The following is an 18,400-nucleotide window of genomic DNA, read 5'->3' as shown; positions in this document are numbered from 1 at the left end:
CGCCTTTCCCTACTTTGATGGGGGGGAAAAAAATCCTACCCCTTTAATTTTGCAGAAGAGCTTAGCTGACTGACCCGCAGGGTCACCTCCTGGCACGTCGTGTGCAACCACAGCAGAGTGGCAATAGCCTTAAATGCGTGTGTATTAATGGCTCAGCCCGGAAGGTTCCTAAGTGTTTGCTGCATGCCAACTTGTGCCTCCCCACCCGACTGAACGTTAGCTACTGTCTCGTAAAATCCAAAAAAAGTGTGGAGGTCACCTCCCAGAGGCCATCGAGTGAACCTCCTTCCCAGGGCAGTTGTGCTCCCTCCCCTCCTCAGCAGTACCCCTGCTAGATGCCAGTTCAGTTTCCAGGATGGGAAGGTAAGGTCTCTCTGAGTCAGACATTCCATTTGTGGATTGCTCTACTTGTAAAAAGTTCTCCCTATTCTGAGTCAGAATCTGAGTCCCTATAGAGTTTACTCAGTGATCCTGGGTCAGCTCCCTGGGACTACTCAGTAAAAAGCTATTGTCATCCACAAAGGTTTGAAGATGGTTCCCTGTATCCCTTTGGTCATCTCTCCCTCTGGTCCCACCCCCACCCGTTGGTTCGTCTCACCTGCAAATCAAACATATCTGGCTCCTTTGAGTATTCCTCATGTGATATAATTTCCCCATCTTACTCAGGTGAGTCACCCTCCTAGGTGTGCTGGAGTTTGGCAACATCACTTTAAAAGATGGCAATGTCCTTTAGAGAGGCAGTAGAGAGTAGTGGTTAAGACCAAGACCGCTGGAGCCAGGCTGCTTGGGTCTGGATCCTGACTCTCTACTTGCAAGTTATGTGATCCTGGGCAAGTGTACGGGGTCTGGGTGTTCCCAGCTAGGCGTCTGAGCTCCCCACGGCCCCGGGTAAGTCTGTGCCTACATTTGTCTGTCATGGAAATGAAAAGTGCAAGCTCTGGGCAGCGTCTGCTGCTGATCTTCTGCAGGGGGGTGTACTTGGGAAGGAGAGAGGGATGGAGGCCTGATTCTCCAGCCTTCCTGCTGCCTGCGGGGAAAGGGAGGTTCAGTGGTGGGAGGTTTCAATCACCCTCTGTGCTGTTCTCTTTCTAAGTGCCTGGGCTGGAGCTATGAAGCTGGTTTGGATGTTCCTTTTTAGCTCATCCTCCTTCCCACCTCCACATTACAGAACTGTGCTTCCTACAATCACCTCTGCAGGCCTGAGTTGTGTGCCTAGTTTGCAAAGCAAATGATGCCAGCCAGTCTGGGAGAGGATGCTCCGTGGCCATTCAGCATCGAAGAGCAGGACAGAGCAGTGGCTGGGCAGGCGGGTCACCACAGAGCTTAATGGATACAGTGTTCAAGCATAAAGCAGGCTCCATCCACCCACACTGTTGTACACTCCTCTGCATCGGATGGGTGACTCTGGGGGTAACCGGTTCTCTCACTGAAAAGAGGAGAGTGGGGGCTCCCACCATGTACAAGAGCGTAGATGAACCACTTGCTAGACGAGTCCTTCCTATGCATGGAAGGATCAGGCCCTGTCCCTGCCATAATTCACAAAATTAAAAATTCACTGTCACAGAACTGCCAATGAATGAGTGCAGGATTCAATGAAAACGTTCCAGCACAAGATTGTGAAGATGGCTGCGCACAACTCTGTGAATGTTAAAAGCCACTGAATTGTATACTTGAAAGGATAAATGTCATGGAATGTGAATTATATCACTAAAGCTGTTATTTTACTTTTTTTTAGGTAGGCTCCACACCCAGCGTGGAGCCCAGCGTGGGGCTTGAACTCACGACCCTGCAATCAAGACCTGAGCTGAGATCGGACTTAACTTAGCTTAACCGACTGCGTCACCCAGGTGCCCCTAAAGTTGTTATTTTAAAGAACAAAACCAGGTGGCCAGCTCACAGGTCACAGTTTTTTGACCTCTGAATAGAGCTCAACTAGTTCTCCCATTTTACCGTTGAGCAAACTGATACCTAAAGAGGAAGAAAACTAACATCTGCTGAATAGCAATTATGTGCTAAATAGTGGGCATTTTCATATAAATTATCATATGCAATATCTGGTTGTTTGGAACAAAAGCAATACAATGAAAAACATATGTAAAACAAGGAATACGATGCTCTGGGCACAGGAGATGTTCAAATTATAATGATAATAATGTGTTTATTGAGTATTTAACCAAAAAGGAACAAGAAAAGCAACAACTTGACCAACAGTGGGTCTATTTACCATTATGCCATTTATACGTAAAGGATGGGCTTGATTTTTTTTAACCGTGTAACTGCTTTAAAAAAAAAAAAAGTTGGCATTGTGCACGTCACAGAAGGCTTGGGAAGCCTACAGAGCAGGCCACCATCCACTAAAACATACAGAACTGGCTTTGTCTGGGGGCATGCAAAGCAGCCATTTATGGCAGAACACTCCAGCTTATGGATGCAGCCAGGGTTTTAGTACTTTACCTAGAGAGGCCTCTGCAGTGAGCAGAGACCCACATGGCTGCTCTAGGTAAGATAGCTCCACATGAAGACAAAAAGACATAGCTCCTAGACTCATCAAAGATAGGACGAACCCTTCCCCTATGACAATGCTCAGCACATTCCAGCCTGCCGATGTTCAGTCTGCTGGGGACAGCAGAGCATCGATACCTTCCATACTTGTGGGGAACCTGGAAGAGGAAGGGCCAGCTGGTAAACCTGGGGGGTTCCAGGGCAAGCAAGTCACGTCTCAGGCCCGCAGGGGCAACTTCAGGAACGGTAGCTCTGCACTATGGGGTGAGGAGGAGGAGCTAAGAAAGGAATATTCACACCTGTTTCCTAGCTTGGCCCAGGCACTTAGGAAATAAGTTGTAGTTCCCTAGGTTTTACGAAACATAACGGTAAGAGCTATAGAAATGCTGACAAGGGGAGCCCACCATCTTTGCCAAAAAACCACAGAACTTTTTCTTTGCACTTCCAACTTCATAACAAAGCATCATCAAAAAAAAATGACAGCTCCCCCGGCCCCTATAGGCAAAAAAAAATGACCTCGGGAAATAAAAAAGCATGTGTATGTGTGCATTCGTGCGGGGAGTAGTGATTAGAACAAGTAAAAATGAGGAAAGTGTTAGTGCCAGATAAATCTTTATTAAGGAAGACTGTTCCTGGAACACGAAATCAAAGATGGGAAACAGAATTCATTTTGTCATATAGAAGTAACATTACAAATGCTGTTTTATATTCTATAGTATTGTTAGAACCATCCAGCTACACAAAAAATTCAAATGGCTTGGGAATGTATTTGATAACAGCCATGAATCAACCACATTGCACTCAAGACTGTGGAAGGCAATTTGGTGGTATGCATCAGATGCATTAAAAAGTGTGTGTCCTTTTGACCCAATATTGGACTTCCAGAAATTGAATCCCCAAATTTCCAGGATTCATAGGGCAGTCACACAGTGGAATACAGTGCAGCCGTTAAAAACCAGGTAGAGAGGAGGGGGTCCAAGATGGCAGCTCAGGAAGAACCTGAACTCACCTCCTCTTGTGCCACATATGGATCTACAGCTGCATATGGATCATTTCTCCCTGAAAAAGATCTCAAAACTAGACGAACTGCTTCTCTTCAGCAAAGGATAAAAGGACCACATCAAAATGGGTGGCAGAGGCAGAGATATGGTCTTGCCAAAAACCTCTCACACACACCCCAGCCATGTGGTGACCCACAAAAAGGAAGCCTCTCACCAGTCCAGCATCTCTCCGAGAGCCCCTGGGATCCATGCCAGAGAGATGAGCCCCCCAAAACACCTGTCTTAGAAAAGCAAGGGGCTGACATCCAAGGCACCCAAAATGCTATAAGAAACTGAGATTCCCCTTTAAAGGTCTTGCAGGCAGTCCTATTCACCCCAGTGAATGATCCAGTGCAAAAGCAATTTGAAAAGCACCTGGTCTATATGTAAAGGAGATTCATTTGCTGGTCTGGGGGTTTCTGCTGGAGGAGCAGGAGACAGTTGGGGCTCTCTCTAGAGACAAAGCGCCAGCAGACGCTATTTGGGTACTCTCCACCTACTACTGCAGGCAGGCCTGTTCAGACACAACACCCTCCCCAGCCCCACTGGGAGGTGGGGGGGAAGGGTGAGGAGGGCACAGTCCCAGCACGGTCCCATTGCCCTGCTGAGGCCAGAGGGCACAGGCGGCTGCAGAGCCACCCTGCTCCCTAGCTGGGGTAGATAGGCACACATGGCCATGGCATTCTCTCACTCCTTTGCTAAAGTCAGCAGCACAAGTGGTAACACACTCCCCACACCCTGACTGGGGCTGGTGACTTTGAGTGGTCATGGCTTTCTCCAGCCCCCAACCTGGGGCCGGCGAGCCCAGGGCAGACAAGGCACTCTCCAGCAGCATGGCTGAAGCCCTCAGGTGTGCACAGTTGCACCATTGTCCTACTACGTTTCTGAAGCCAGACAGTGGGCCCCACCCCTGCGCTCTCCAGCTGCCCTGCTAAAGTCAGCGCACACAAACCGCACAGGGGATACCCCTTGTCTGCCTGGCCCTGGTGGCCAAGGGGGCTGGCTTTCCTGAGCTCCAAGGGACTATAACCAAGTTATAAATTCTAAGACAGTTCCCGGCAGGCCAACACCTTGTGCAGGCACAGTCCAGACAGCAGACTGAAACACATACCCAGTCTTCCTGTGAAAAAGGCCTATTTACTTATCCTAGAGCTACAGCCTGAGGGACAGGCTTCAGGTTTCCCACATTGCAGGAGGCTACTGAGGCACTCCCAGGGAACATAAACAGGGAGACACCATTCCTGCACAACCGTTGGCCTTGCTACAGCTTGACAAGACCTCCCAGAAAGGAGTTTATATATTCATCTGGAGCCCCGAGTTTTGCAACTGTCACCCAGGGGACACCTCCGGATCCCCCGACCTGGAGGCTGGCAGGGATTTGACTGCAGCCCCACAGGACTATATATACATATACATATTCTTTAAAAGCATTTAAAAGCTGCTGCCTGAGGGTCTGGCTTCCAGTCGGCCTGAAACTTGGTGCTAAATGAGATTCTTTCCCTTGTAACATTGACAGGTCTTGACATACCCTCAACAACAGGGGCATATCAAGAATAAATCAGGTTGTTTGGACAATCACAAAAGTTCAGGAGACAACCACGAACTAGTGCAAAGTTGAACTATAAGGTTCATCATCTACACAAGGCCACTGCTTCAAGAACTGGGAGAGGTAGCTGTTTTGCCTAATGCATTGAAACAAACGCAGGGAGTCAGACAAAATGAGGAAACAGAAATATGTTCCAAAAGAAAGAACAAGACAAAATCTCGCGAAAAGACCTCTGTAACAATCAGAGATAAGTAATCAAACTGGTGAAGAATTCAAATGATCATAAAGATGCTCACTGAATTTGGGAGAAGAATGGAGGAACTCAGTGAGAACTTCAACAAAGAGATAGGAAATGTTTTTAAAGTAACAAACAGAAGTCACAGTGCTAAAGAATACAAAAACTGAGCTGAAAAATACATGAGAGGGGTTCAACAATAGTCTGGATGAAGCAGAAGAATGGATCAGCAAGCTGGAAGACAAAGCACTGGAATTCACCCAGACAGAGCAGCAAAAAGAAAAAAGAGTTTCAGAGGCAGCTGGCTGGCTCAGTTGGTTGGGCATCCAACTCTTGATTTTGGCTCCGGTCATGGTCTCAGGGTTGTGAGATCAAGCCCCATGTCAAGCCCAGCATTGAGCCATGCGTCAGGCTCCACACTCAGTGGGGAGTCTGCTTGAGATTCTCTCCCTGTCCCTCTGCCCCTCCACTCTCTCTCTCTTTCTCTCTCCCTAAATAAATAAAATCTTAAAAGATAAAAGAATTGTAAAAATGGAGATTAAGTTAAGAGACCTATAAGTCAACATCAGGCAGAATAACATTCACATTTTAAGGATCCCAGAAAAAGAGAAAAAGAAAGGGGCAGAAATCTTATCTGCCAAAACTCCCCAACCTGGGGGGAGAAAACAGACATCCAGGTCCAGGAAGCCCAGAGAGTTCCATATGAAATGAACCCAAAGAGATCCACACCGAGGCACATTATAATTAAAATGTCATAAATTAAAGAGAGAATCTTAAAAGCATCAAGAGAAAAGCAACTTGTTATATACAAGGGAAACTGCACAAGGCTATGAACAGACTTTTCAGCAACTTCCAACCCACAAAAATTCTACCTGGCAAGGTTATCATTCAGAAGTGAAGAAGAGAGAAAGTTTTCCAGATAAGCAAAGGCTAAAAGAATTCATCACCACTAAACCAGCCTTATAAGAAATGTTAAAGGGACTTCTTCTAAACTAAAAAGAAATGGCACTAATTAACAACAAAAAAATGCAAAAGTAACAATCTCACTGGAAAAGGTAAATATATAATAAAGGTAGTGATTAAATCACTTATAAAGCCAGTGTGAAGGTTAAAAGACAAAAGTAGTAGAATTAACTAAAATGACATTAGTTATAAGATATATAAAATAAAAAGAGGTAAAGTGTAATGTCAAACACATAAAAACCTTGGGGGTGATAGTAAAAATGTAGACTTTTGGAATGTATTCAAATTCAAGTTGCTATCAACCTAAAGTAGACTATTATATACATAGTATGTTCTATGTAAACCTTGTGGTAACCACAAAGCAAAACTTATAGTAATACATAAAATAAAATGAGAAAGGAATCTAAACATAACACTAAAGACATTATACCACAAGGGAAGAGAGAAAAAGGAGCATAGAGAAACTATAAAAACAACTAGAAAACAATTAACAAAGTGGCAACGATTACATATCTATCGATAAGTACTTTAAATGTCAATGAACTAAATTCTCCAGTCAAAAGACATAGAGTGGCTGAATGGATAAAAAAGAAAAAAACACAACAACAAGACCCATCTATATGCTGCCTATAAGAAGAGACTCACTTCAGAAGTAAGGACACACACAGACTGAAAGTGAAGGAATGGAAAAATGTATTTCACGCAAATGGAAACCAAGAGAAAGCTGGTGTAGCTAACTTATATATAACAAAATAGGCTTTAAAACAAAGACTGTAATAAAAGTCAAAGAAAGGCATTATGTAATGATAAAGAGGTTAACCCATCAAAAAGATACATTTATAAATATATATGTACCCAACATAGGAACACCAAAATATATAAAGCAAATATTAACAGACATAGAAGGGGAAATCAACAGCAATACAATAATAGCATGGGACTTTAGCACCCTACTTACATCAATGGATAGATTGTCCAGACAGAAAATGACACATTAGACCATATGGACTTATAGATATACACAGAACAGTCCATCCAAAAGCAGCAGAATATACATTCTTCTCAAGTGCCCACGGAACATTCCCTATGATAGATCACATGTTAGGCCACAAAACAAATCTCAATAAACTGAAGAAAATAAAATCATTTCAAGCATCTTTTCTGACCACAATGGTACGAAACTAAGAATCACTTACAAGAAGAAAACTAGAAAAACCACAAACACTTGGAAATTAAACAACATGCTACTGAAAAACTACCAGAAAAAAAAATCAAAGAAGAAATCAAAAAATACCTAGAGACAAATTAAAACAGAAAAATGACATAGCAAAATCTATGGATGTAGCTATAATGGTTCTAAGAGGAAAGTTCATAGAAATACAGGCCTACCTCAAGAAACAAGAAAAATCTCAAATAAACAATCTAACTTTACACCTAAAGGAACTAGAAAAAGAAGAACAAATGAAACCCAAGGGTAGTATAAGGAAGAAGATTAGAGCAGAAATAAATAAAATAGAGAATAAAAAGACAATAGAAAAGATCAATGAAACTAAGAGCTGGTTCTTTGAAAAGATAAATAAAATTGACAAACCTTCAGCTAGACTCACCAAGAAAATAAAAAAGAAAGAACTCAAATAAAATAAAAAGTGAAAGAGAAGTTACAACATATACCATAGAAATACAAAGGATTATAACAGAATACTATGAATAATTACATACCAACAAATTGGGCAAACTAGAAGAAAGGGATAAATTTCAAAAACATACAATCTTCTAAAGCTGAATCAAGAAGAAATTGAAAATCTGAATAGACTGATCACTAGTAAGGATACTGAAGCTAAATCTTCCCAAAAAGCAAAAGTCCAGGACCAGATGGCTTCACTGGTGAATTCTATCAAGCATTCAAAGAAGATTTAATACCTACCCTTCTTCTTAAACTCTTCCAAAAAGTTGAAGAGGAGGGAACACTCCCAAACTCATTTTAAGAAGCCAGCATCACTGGCGCCTGGGTGGCTCAGTTGGTTAAACGTCTGCCTTTTGCTCAAGTCATGATCCCAGGGTCCTAGGATCAAGTCATCCTGCATAAGGCTCCCTGCTCAGCGGGGAGTCTGCATCTCCCTCTCCCTCTGCCCCTCCTCCCCACTCATTTTCTCTCTCTCTCTCAAATAAATAAATAAAAATCTTTTAAAAAATAAAGAAGAAGCCAGCATCACCCTGATACCAAAACCAGACAAGGACAACAACAAAAGAAAATTAAAGGTCAATATCCCTGAAGAACATAGATATAAAACTCCTCAACAAAATATCAGCAAACCAAACTCAACAATACACTAAAGGATCATACACCATGATCAAGTGGGATTTACTCCAAGGATGCAAGGATAGTTCAATATCCACAAATCAATCAAAGTGATATATCACATTAACAAAATGAAAGATAAAAATGATATGATCATCTCAACAGATGCAAAAAAAGTATTTGGCAAAATTTGACATCCATTTATGATTAAAACTTCTCAACAAAGTGGATATAGAGTGAATGTACCTCCACATAATAAAGGCCATATATGACAAACCCAATGCTAATATTATTCTCAATGATGAAAAGCTGAAAACTTTTCTTCTAAGATCAGGAACAAGACAAGGAGCCTCACCCTCCCCACTTTTATTCAACATAGTATTGGAAATCCTAGCCACAGCAATTAGGCAAGGAAAAGAAATAAAGTTCATCTAAATAGGAAAAGAAGAAGTAAAACATTCACTATTTGCAGATGACATGATACTGTACAGAGGGAACCCTAAAGATTCCACCAAAAAAGCTGTTAGAACTAATAAATGAGTTCTGTAAAGTTGCAGGATACAAGATTAATATACAAAAATCTGTTGTGTTTCTATACACTAATAATAAAATATCAGAGAGGGAAATCAAGAAAACAATCCTATTTACAATTGCATCAAAAAGAATAAATATTTATGAATAAACTTAACCAAGGAGGTGAAAGACCTATACGTTGAAAACTATAAGACATTAAAGAAAGAAATTTAGAAAGACACAAATAAATGCAAAGATATTTTTGTGTTCATGGATTAGAAGAATTAATATAGTTAAAATGTCCACATTGTGATGAGCACTGGGTGTTTTACTTAACTAATGAATCATTGAACACTACATCAAAGACTTAGAAAGAAATAATTAATTTTTAAAAATCCAGAAAAAAATTTAAAAAAGAAATAAAATCTAAAGATAAATAAAATGTCCACACTACCCAAAACAATCTACAGACTCAATGCAATTCCCATCAAAATTCCAATAGCATTTTTAATAGAACTAGAACAAATAATTCTAAAATTGTATGGAACCACAAAGCCCCTTAATAGCCAAAGCAATCTTGAGAAAGAACAAAGGTAGAGGTATCACACTCCCAGATTACAAACTATACTACAAAGCTATAGTAATCAAAACAGTACAGTATTAGTATTCAAACAGACACACAAACCAATGGACCAGAATCAAAAGCCCAGAAATAAACCCACCCCTATATGGTCAATTAATATATGACAAAGGAGGGAAGAATATACAATGGGGAAAGGACAGTCTCTTCAATAAATGGTGTTGGGAAAACCAGACAGCCACATGCAAAAGAACAAAACTGGACCACTGTTTTACACCATACCCCAAAATAAACTCAAAATGGATTATTTTTATTTTTTTATTTATTTTAGAGAGATAGAGAGAGGAGGAGGGGCAGAGGGAGAGGGGGAGAGAGAATCTTAAGCAGGCTCCACACCCAGTGCAGAGCCCGATATGGGGCTCAATCTCAGGACCCTGAGATCATGACCCAAGCCAAAATTAAGAGTTGGAAGCTTAACCAACTGAACCACTCAGGCGCCCCAAACTCAAAATGAATTAAACACTTGAATGTAAGACCTGAAACCATAAAACCCCTAGAAGAAAACATAGGCAATAAGCTCCTTGATATCAATCTTAGCAATGTTTTTTTTTTTTTTATCTGACTCCAAAGGCAAGAGGAACAAAAGCAAAAATAAACAAAACAAATGGGACTACATCAACCCAAAAAGCTTCTGCACAGAGAAGGAAACCATCAACCAAATGAAAAGGCAACCTATATATTCAATAAGGGGTTAATAACCAAATATATAAAGAACAACAACTTAATAACAAAAACCAAACAATCCAGTTTAAAGATGTGCAGAGGATCTGAATAGACATTTTTCCAAAGAAGACATACAGATGGCCAACAAGCACATGAAAAGATGTTCAATATCACTAATTGTCAGGGAAATACAAATCAAAACCACAATAAGATATCACCTTCCACCTGTCAGAATGGCTAGTATCAAAAGGATAAGAAATAACAAGTCTTAGCAAGGATGTGAAGAAAAGAGAACCCTCGTGCTCTGTTGGTGGTAATGTATATTGGTGCATGACTACAGAAACAATATGGAGGCTCCTCAAAAAATTAAAAATAGAATTACCATACGATCCAATAATTCCACTTCTGGGTATTATCTAAAGAAAATGAAAATACTAATTCACAAAGATATAAGCACCCTTATGTCCACTGCAGCATTATTTACAATAACCAAGATATGGAAACAATCTAAGGGTCCAACAATGGATAAAGAAGACATGGTTTGTGTGTGTGTGTGTGTGTGTGTGTGTGTGTGTGTGCGTGCGTGCAATGGAATACTACTCAACCATAAAAAGAATAAAATCTTGCCATTTGTAACAACACAGATGGATCTTGAGAGCTATGTTATGTGGAGTAAGTCAGAGAAAGACAAATACTGCATGATTTCACTTGTATGTAGAATCTAAAAAACAAAACAAACAAACAAAACAAAGCCCAGATACAGAGAACAGACTGGTAGTTGCCAGAGGGGAGAAGGGTTGGTGGGTGTGAAAAAGATCAAGGGAACAGGAAGTACAAACTTCCAATTGTAAAATAAATGAGTCATGAGGATGTAATGTAGAGCAGAGAGAATGTAATCAGTATTATTGTATTAAATTTGTATGGTGACAGATGGTAACTAGACTTATTGAGGTGATCATTTCACAATGTGTACCAAAGTTGAATCACTATGCTGTACACCCAAAACTAATATAACATTGTATCTCAGTTATACTTCAATAAAATTCTTAAAATTAGGTAGATTTATATGTAACATGAAAATAAATCCACAATGTAATTAGTTTAAGAAAATGTTATTAAAGGGGCACCTGGGTGGTTCAGTTCGTTAAGTGTCTGCCCTCGGCTCAGGTCATGATCCCAGGGTCCTGGGATCAGAGTCCCACATCGGGCTCCCTGCTCAGTGGGGAGCCTGCTTCTCCCTCTGCTTGTGCTTGAGCCTGCCACCCCCCCCAACCCCGCTTGTGCTCGCTTTCTCTCTCTCTCTCTGACAAATAAATAAATAAATAAAATCTTTAAAATAAATAAATAAATAAATAAAATTGTATTAGTTATTAATTTTTTTAAATAGAAAATGTTATTAGAAGATATATATTATACGATTTTTGTCCTAAATAATGATAAGTATATAAAGGGAAAAAACTGGAGGGTTAGAGACTCAACAGTTGTTCTTTCTTTTTTTTTTTTTTTAAGATTTTATTTATTTATTTGACAGAGAGAGATAGAGAGCGTGCACACAAGTAGGGGGAGTGGCAGACAGAAGGAGAGGGAGAAGCAGGCTTCCCGCCGAGCAGGGAGCCCGATGCGGGGCTCAATCCCAAGACCCTGGGATCACGGCCTGAGGCGAAGGCAGCCGTTTAACTGACTGAGCCACCAGGCGCCCCAACTGTTGCTTTTTCAAGGAGATAAGATCATCGGCTCTACCTTTCTACCTTAAATACTTCTGCATTATCAGAATTCCTTTTTTACAAAGCATATATAACTTTTCTATTTAGAACAAAATGAAAATAGTTCTTTTTAATTATTTGATGAATTAAGTCCCTAACATACCTACATACAGCCACTACGTAAAATGAGCCTCTGTAACACATCGTTTTACTAGCTGCAGAGTGCAGCAGCTATGAATTGAGTATACATTATGCTTAATTTGTTTAAGTGATTCTCCATTACTGGATATTTAGATTGTTTCCAAATTTTTGCTACTATAAGCAGAACTTAGATGGAAATCCATGGGGCTAAGTATTTGCACATATTCTTAATGTTTCCTTAGAATAAATTCCTAGAAGTGGAAGGGTAAGCACAAGATGTGGGCACATCTAAGGACTTTTGACCCATATTGCAAAATTATCCCACAAAATGTCAATGCCAATTTACTTTCCAAACTGTAATGTGGGAGGGTAGCTTTTTCCCTTTAGTAATTCTCAATAGTTAGTAATATTCAACCCTGAATATTACTATCTTTTCTCCAATTTTTAACAATTTGGTAAGCAAAATGACATTTTTTAGTTTATATTTCCTTAATTATTAAGGAAAATGTCATGATTCATATTCACTTATTGGCTATTTGTTACTACCGTGTGATCTGCTGGTTGGTATCTCTTGCCTGCTTTTCTACTCGGATCTTCTTTCTGGTGTGTAAGAATTCTTCATATTTTAGCCCTTGTGTCATTAAGGCTAATAAGTGTCATTTGTCTTTTAGTTTTGGTTAAGGTTTTATGTTCAGAAACTTTTTTTAAAAAGATTTATTTATTTTAAAGAGAGAGAGAGTAGGGAGGAGGGGCAGAGAGGAGGGAAAGAATCCAGAGCAGACTCCCCGCTGAGCGCAGAGCCTGCCGTGGGGCTTGATCTCAGGACCCTGAGATCCTGACCTGAGCTGAAATCAAGAGTCAGACACTTAACCAACTGAGCCACCCAGGTGCCCCTGTTCAGAAACTTCTAATTGGTATAAATTTTTTCAACAATAAAATGCACTTGGAATTCCAAATTACTGACTTGTAAATGGGCATTTGAAATACGACCATGTATATTGGCCACTTTATCACTGGTTTTCATATCTTTTCAACGAAAGCTCCTTGAAGGCACAAGTCCAAGGGATGGCAACTAGCACACAGCCCAGAACAGAACTCCAAAATGCTGGAGATGAAAACAATACTGTGTCTGGGATTTGCTTTGAAACAGTCCAGTTCGGGGTGGGAGATGAAAACAAGACAGAAATCAAACAGAATCAGCCACACGTTAGTAATTGTTAAAGCTGGGTAACGGGTACATGGAGTTCATTATACTATTATTTCTTTTTGTATATTTGAAGATTTCTGTAATCAAAAGGATTTTTTTTTCTTCTTCTTTTTTTTTTTTTTCCTTTATGGATTGGCCACTAGCATCACGGTGAGGACTTCTGGAATAACAATGGTGATGAATATGAATTACACAAACATCAAGGCCACTTTTTATAGCATAAAAATGTTAAAAGCCCAGGCTTTGAAATTAGGTAGGGCTGGGTACAAACCCTTTCCAGTGTAAGTGACCTTGAACCAGTTTTTCAACCTCTCTGAAACTTAGTTTTCCTTTATAAATAAGGGTATTAATAACTACCTCAAAGGGTTCCAGTGAAGATTAACGGCTCTAAAACTTGGTGCCTCGCACCAAGCAGCACTCCGCAGAGTAGCCATCATTATTACTCAGTGATGCACCGGCTTGACAGGCTCCAGCCAACATTTCCTGGTGGTGTTAATCCAATACCCTTCCACTACAGCTGAGCTTTCAGTTAATCGGTTTGGGCAGCAATCTGACAACTGCTTGGCAGAGGACTTGGCAGAACAGATGTCAGGAATTACGTTCCTGACACCAGAAGAGAAAACAGATAAGGCCATAGGAAAGGACAAAGCGCTTAACTCCCAACCTGACTCAGCAGGTCCCCAGAGAGCCTGAACTCCACATTCCAAGGATGCAGTCAAGAACAAGAGTGATGACAACAGCGGGTCATTCAAAACTTTGACCAGACACTATCATCACCTGGGGAGCTTAAAATAACACAATGTCTGGGGCCCACTCCCAGCCTTTGGGGTGTAGACTAGGTATCAAGGTTTTTCAAAGTCGCACGTGACCTAACGTGCACCACCCTGCTGTGTGGGTTGGGGTTCGGGCTGGGGAGGGAAGAGGACAGGGCAAACAAAGAAGAGAACAGAGACCACTGCATCCCATGTGAACCCCATTAAAACCAGCCCACTCATGTGGTCCCAAGCTGTGTCCCATGCCAAACAAATCCAGTCCTATTAGGGTCCCCTTGCTCCCTCCATAAACTTCAAGAGCCCATTACCATATAATAATTCACAGGGCTAAAATATGGTAATAACGTCAGGATGCGTGCCTATCAATATTCTAAAGAATATTAAAGTAACACAGCTGGTCTCTGGATGTTGGTCTTAGAAAACAAAACAAAAAAGTCCGGCTAAGCGATAGTGGAGGCTGGGGGAGGGAGAAAGCACTCTGTCTCACAGCCTTCAGGCAGCCTGTCCCTGTTACTGAAGCACACTCAAAGAAGCAGGCTCCTTTCGTGAAGTTATTTCAGCGTCTTTGATCAAGGGAAAAAGCACATCCATTTCAATCACCGTAACGGGGATGAGCGGGCTGTCGGGCCGCCGGCTGCCCACCACGGCGAGCCGGCCTCGGGCTTGCAGACACATGGCAGTGCTTAGCGTGTCAAACAAACGAAGGGGCTCTTGACTGTCTATCCAACCTCTGTTGAACCTCAGGGGCCCCCTCATTTAGCAATTCTGCCCGGATTAATCTGGAAGTTCCTTTGCCGGCAAACACCACCTGGTCAGGACCGGCCTCGCCGAAACCAAAGCTGACCTGTCTGTCACGAGGCGGAACGCACTTCAGAACCAGAAGGGCAGGAGTCAACCTTCTCACGAGCAACACACGGAGGTGACACAATTGTACAGAAAGGGAAAAATGACGGCCATCAACTTCGCCTCCTCCCTACGACCTCTATTCCCCACCCCCGCCCCGTTCTCGGCCCCAAACTAAGTTGAGAGAGGTCTGATTTTCTCCCCTACACGTGATTTCTCAGCAGTGCAGTTTCAAACATATACACAAACATCCCCTGCCTTCTTTTCACCAGAATACATAATAAATAAAAAATGGAGGAAGGGAAAGTTCAAGAAAAGGTTTTACTTTCCTTAAGCGACATCATCCGTAACATCTTGGGAAGATGTGAGGAGTAGCACCAGAGTGGATATGGGGATAATGCTGATGAAAATGCAGGATATTTAAATAGCATCTATGTGTTCCAAGTGTTGTTCATGCACGAACGCATTTAAATCCTCACCACAGCCCCATGAGATAAGCTATAGTATACTCCTATTTAATAACAATCATAACAATAGTAACATATAATAATATGTACAATGTAATGACTATGATTATGTATGATAATGATGGCAATCATAATCTCGTGCTACCTGTGTTTTAGAAACAGTTGTGCCAACTTCAACGTGGCCAACATTACTTTTACACAAAGCACTAACCAGAAGACCATGCAGGATGAGAGGTGGGACTGCCCAAAAGGCAATTTTTAAATCTGAGTGCATGCATACACGTGCATGCATGCACATGCATGTGTGTGTGTGTATACACGCACACACACACACACGCACACACTCCAAGAATCATGGTACAATGTGTACTCAAAGGGAGCCCTGCTTCGTTCAAGCACTAGGGGTAGGAAGAAGGGGAGTGCAGAAGGGGTAGAAATAAACAGTGAAGGGATTACCAGGGTTGCCCTTGGAAACTGGCAGGGATAAGAAAAATAATCAGCCTGCATTTGACAGAAGAGAAAAACGGAGACAGCCAGCAGGGAGGACGGGGACCAAGCAATGCTGGTTTCCTGGCTCGGACTTCCATGCCCCTTTTCAGGACCCACTGCCAGCTGGCAAGGGATGGCATGGGGGGCCCAGGAGGGGGAGTGCAGGCACCAGAAGGTAGCACAGGGGGGTGTCAAAGAGCCCTCAGCAGTTTCCCAGAAAGCAAAGGCTCTGAGGGGCCCTCCCACTCTCAAGCACCTCCCCTCGGCCTCAGTCCAGGAAATGGGTCTGAGAGACTTGGCCAAGGCCTCACCTGGGTAAAGGAGCCGTCTTCGCTGCACTCCGGGACAAACACCGCCTCCTGCGGCTTCTTGGCTTGCTCCAGGGCCTGAGCCCGCTCCAGGCGACACTTGCTCTGGCCAGCGTCTATAAGAGGAGAGGAGGCGCGAGGTTCATACTCCGCTTGAATCCACACTGGAGCCATGAGACAAAATGGCTGCCCAGTACTAGGAAAGCTGAGGGAAAACCTCTCTGCAGATGGGTGAGCCCCCATACCTCCAACTGGCTTTTCTACCAACACAAGGGCAGTGGCTGGTACGTGATGCTCAGCCACACCTTCCTCTTAGTGTTATTCTTAGAAAAGTTGGGGAGGTGCATTTATATCAGATTCTGCTTATGTTTTTTTTCTCCCAAGTACCCTTAGCGCCTCCCATGGGAAAAAAAAGTCCCACCTCTATTATTTTTCACTGGGCTTATTGAAAAAAATTGCAAGCCCAAGGGGTCTCAAAGATGTTTTAGAGTTCCAGAATTGCAAGCACTTTCTTTGGAAGATCAGAAGCTCTAGGGCAGCCTGTTTCGTCTCACACAATTCCTACAACAGCTCTAAGCAGCCCAGGGATCGCTAACGCAAATATCTACAGGGCAGAGGAACGTGATATAAATTAGGGAGCCGAACCAGGTGTGCAAAGAGTGGCACTCAGCTTGGAGGTACCACAATTAGAGAACAGCCCTCCCCCCCAAAGGAGGAAGCTGCCACCCAGGTCTAGCCATGTGTTTCCCTGTGGAATACTGGAACACAGACCTAATATGAGCTTCCAATTATTTATGAGAAGTACAAAAATCCAGATTTTTATGTTGAATCTCTCCATTTTTAAATGTTGTCTCAAATGTTTTTAATATTTTTAAACATACGAGCAGCCCAAACAAAATACATCTGTTGGCCAACAATTTGGAAGCCCTCCTTATTCAGGAGCCAACAATAACGTCTTGCTATTTTAAGCATCTCCATTTACAAAAATAAAAAATAAAAATAAATAGCTCTAGCCAGATAGCAGCCCATCTCTCTAAGCCCTAGCCTGGTGGCAGTGTTTGAAAGACATCATCGTGCTCATTCCTTCGGGTAGGCCCGTTCTCCTTCCCCTCTTCCCCAATGGGGAAACACAAGGAACACAAGTAACAGACTCATTCTCAGCCTCCCCCACGGACAGCGCCCCATGCAGGGCACGGTGGTGCCTGGGAGCCTCCTCTCTGCTGGGTGGATGTGCACATACTCACCTTTGCATCTGCCTCGATGTACCACACCCAGGGTTGGGTCTCTGCACTTGGCTCGCTGGTACTCACACATGGACTCATAGGACCTGCCGTCGGAGGCACAGATGGGTTTGGGTTGAGTCCTGGAGCAGTGGAGGTTGCACTGAGGGTCACGGTCGCTTATGAGGAACTAGGTTGGAGAAAAGTGAAAGGGTGTCGAGGTTACTTTTGCAAGAAAAGTAAGGGTGAATCCATGTCTCACAATACTAGTTTGCCTGGGGGAGCAAGTCCAGAATAAACCCAGTTATTAAACCCTAGAAGTGGAATGGAGCCACAAAGTCTAACCAAGGAAAGCATCCCGTGCTAAATAATTCACAGGCAGGATCTCCTTAATCCTCGCAACAGCCCTGTGAAATAGGAACTATTTGTTTCGCAGATAAAGAAACTCCAGCCAGAAAGAGGTAACTGGTCCAACGTTACATAGCTATAAGTGATAGATTTGAACGTAGATCAGTCAGAAGTCAAATCAAAGCTTTCACCACCAGGATATTCAGCCTCTCCATCCTTGCACGTGGCCACATGACCCTGTTTGGGTACTTCCCCAAATCAGGAACTCACTAGCAATCTCTACATTCCATCTTTGGAGAGTTTAATTTATTAGAAAGTAGTTTGGAGACCCAACTCGATCACCCTTCAATTTCTGCCTACTGCTCTCTGGCAAAATACAAGTGATTTTCTATGAGAAAGGGATTTCCTGATTTAAAAAGATAATAATCATCAAATTGGGAAATACTGGGTTAAACAGGTTTCTTTTTTTTTTTTAAGATTTTATTGATTTATTTATTTGA

The 18,400-nt window shown here is 42.2% G+C and overlaps 1 protein-coding gene across 4 annotated transcripts in view; it reads right to left on the bottom strand.

Annotated features, from left to right (window-relative positions):
- SMOC1 (SPARC related modular calcium binding 1) overlaps positions 1-18,400 on the bottom strand; it is a 152,238-nt gene that overhangs the window by 65,109 nt on the left and 68,729 nt on the right. For all 4 annotated transcript variants that reach the window (XM_032405423.1, XM_032405424.1, XM_032405425.1 and 1 more), the window contains exons 2-3: positions 17,577-17,742; positions 16,336-16,448 (exon numbers count right to left, since the gene is read on the bottom strand). In XM_032405423.1, the coding sequence (XP_032261314.1) occupies positions 16,336-16,448; positions 17,577-17,742 (279 nt within the window). The remainder of the gene's footprint in view (positions 1-16,335; positions 16,449-17,576; positions 17,743-18,400) is intronic.

The sequence above is a fragment of the Phoca vitulina genome, unplaced genomic scaffold, assembly GCF_004348235.1.
Source record: "Phoca vitulina isolate PV1807 unplaced genomic scaffold, GSC_HSeal_1.0 scaffold7, whole genome shotgun sequence".
In the NCBI taxonomy this organism is placed as follows: Eukaryota; Metazoa; Chordata; class Mammalia; order Carnivora; family Phocidae; genus Phoca; species Phoca vitulina.
Note: the sequence above shows the minus strand (reverse complement) of the source record. Positions and strands in the feature narration are given on the sequence as shown.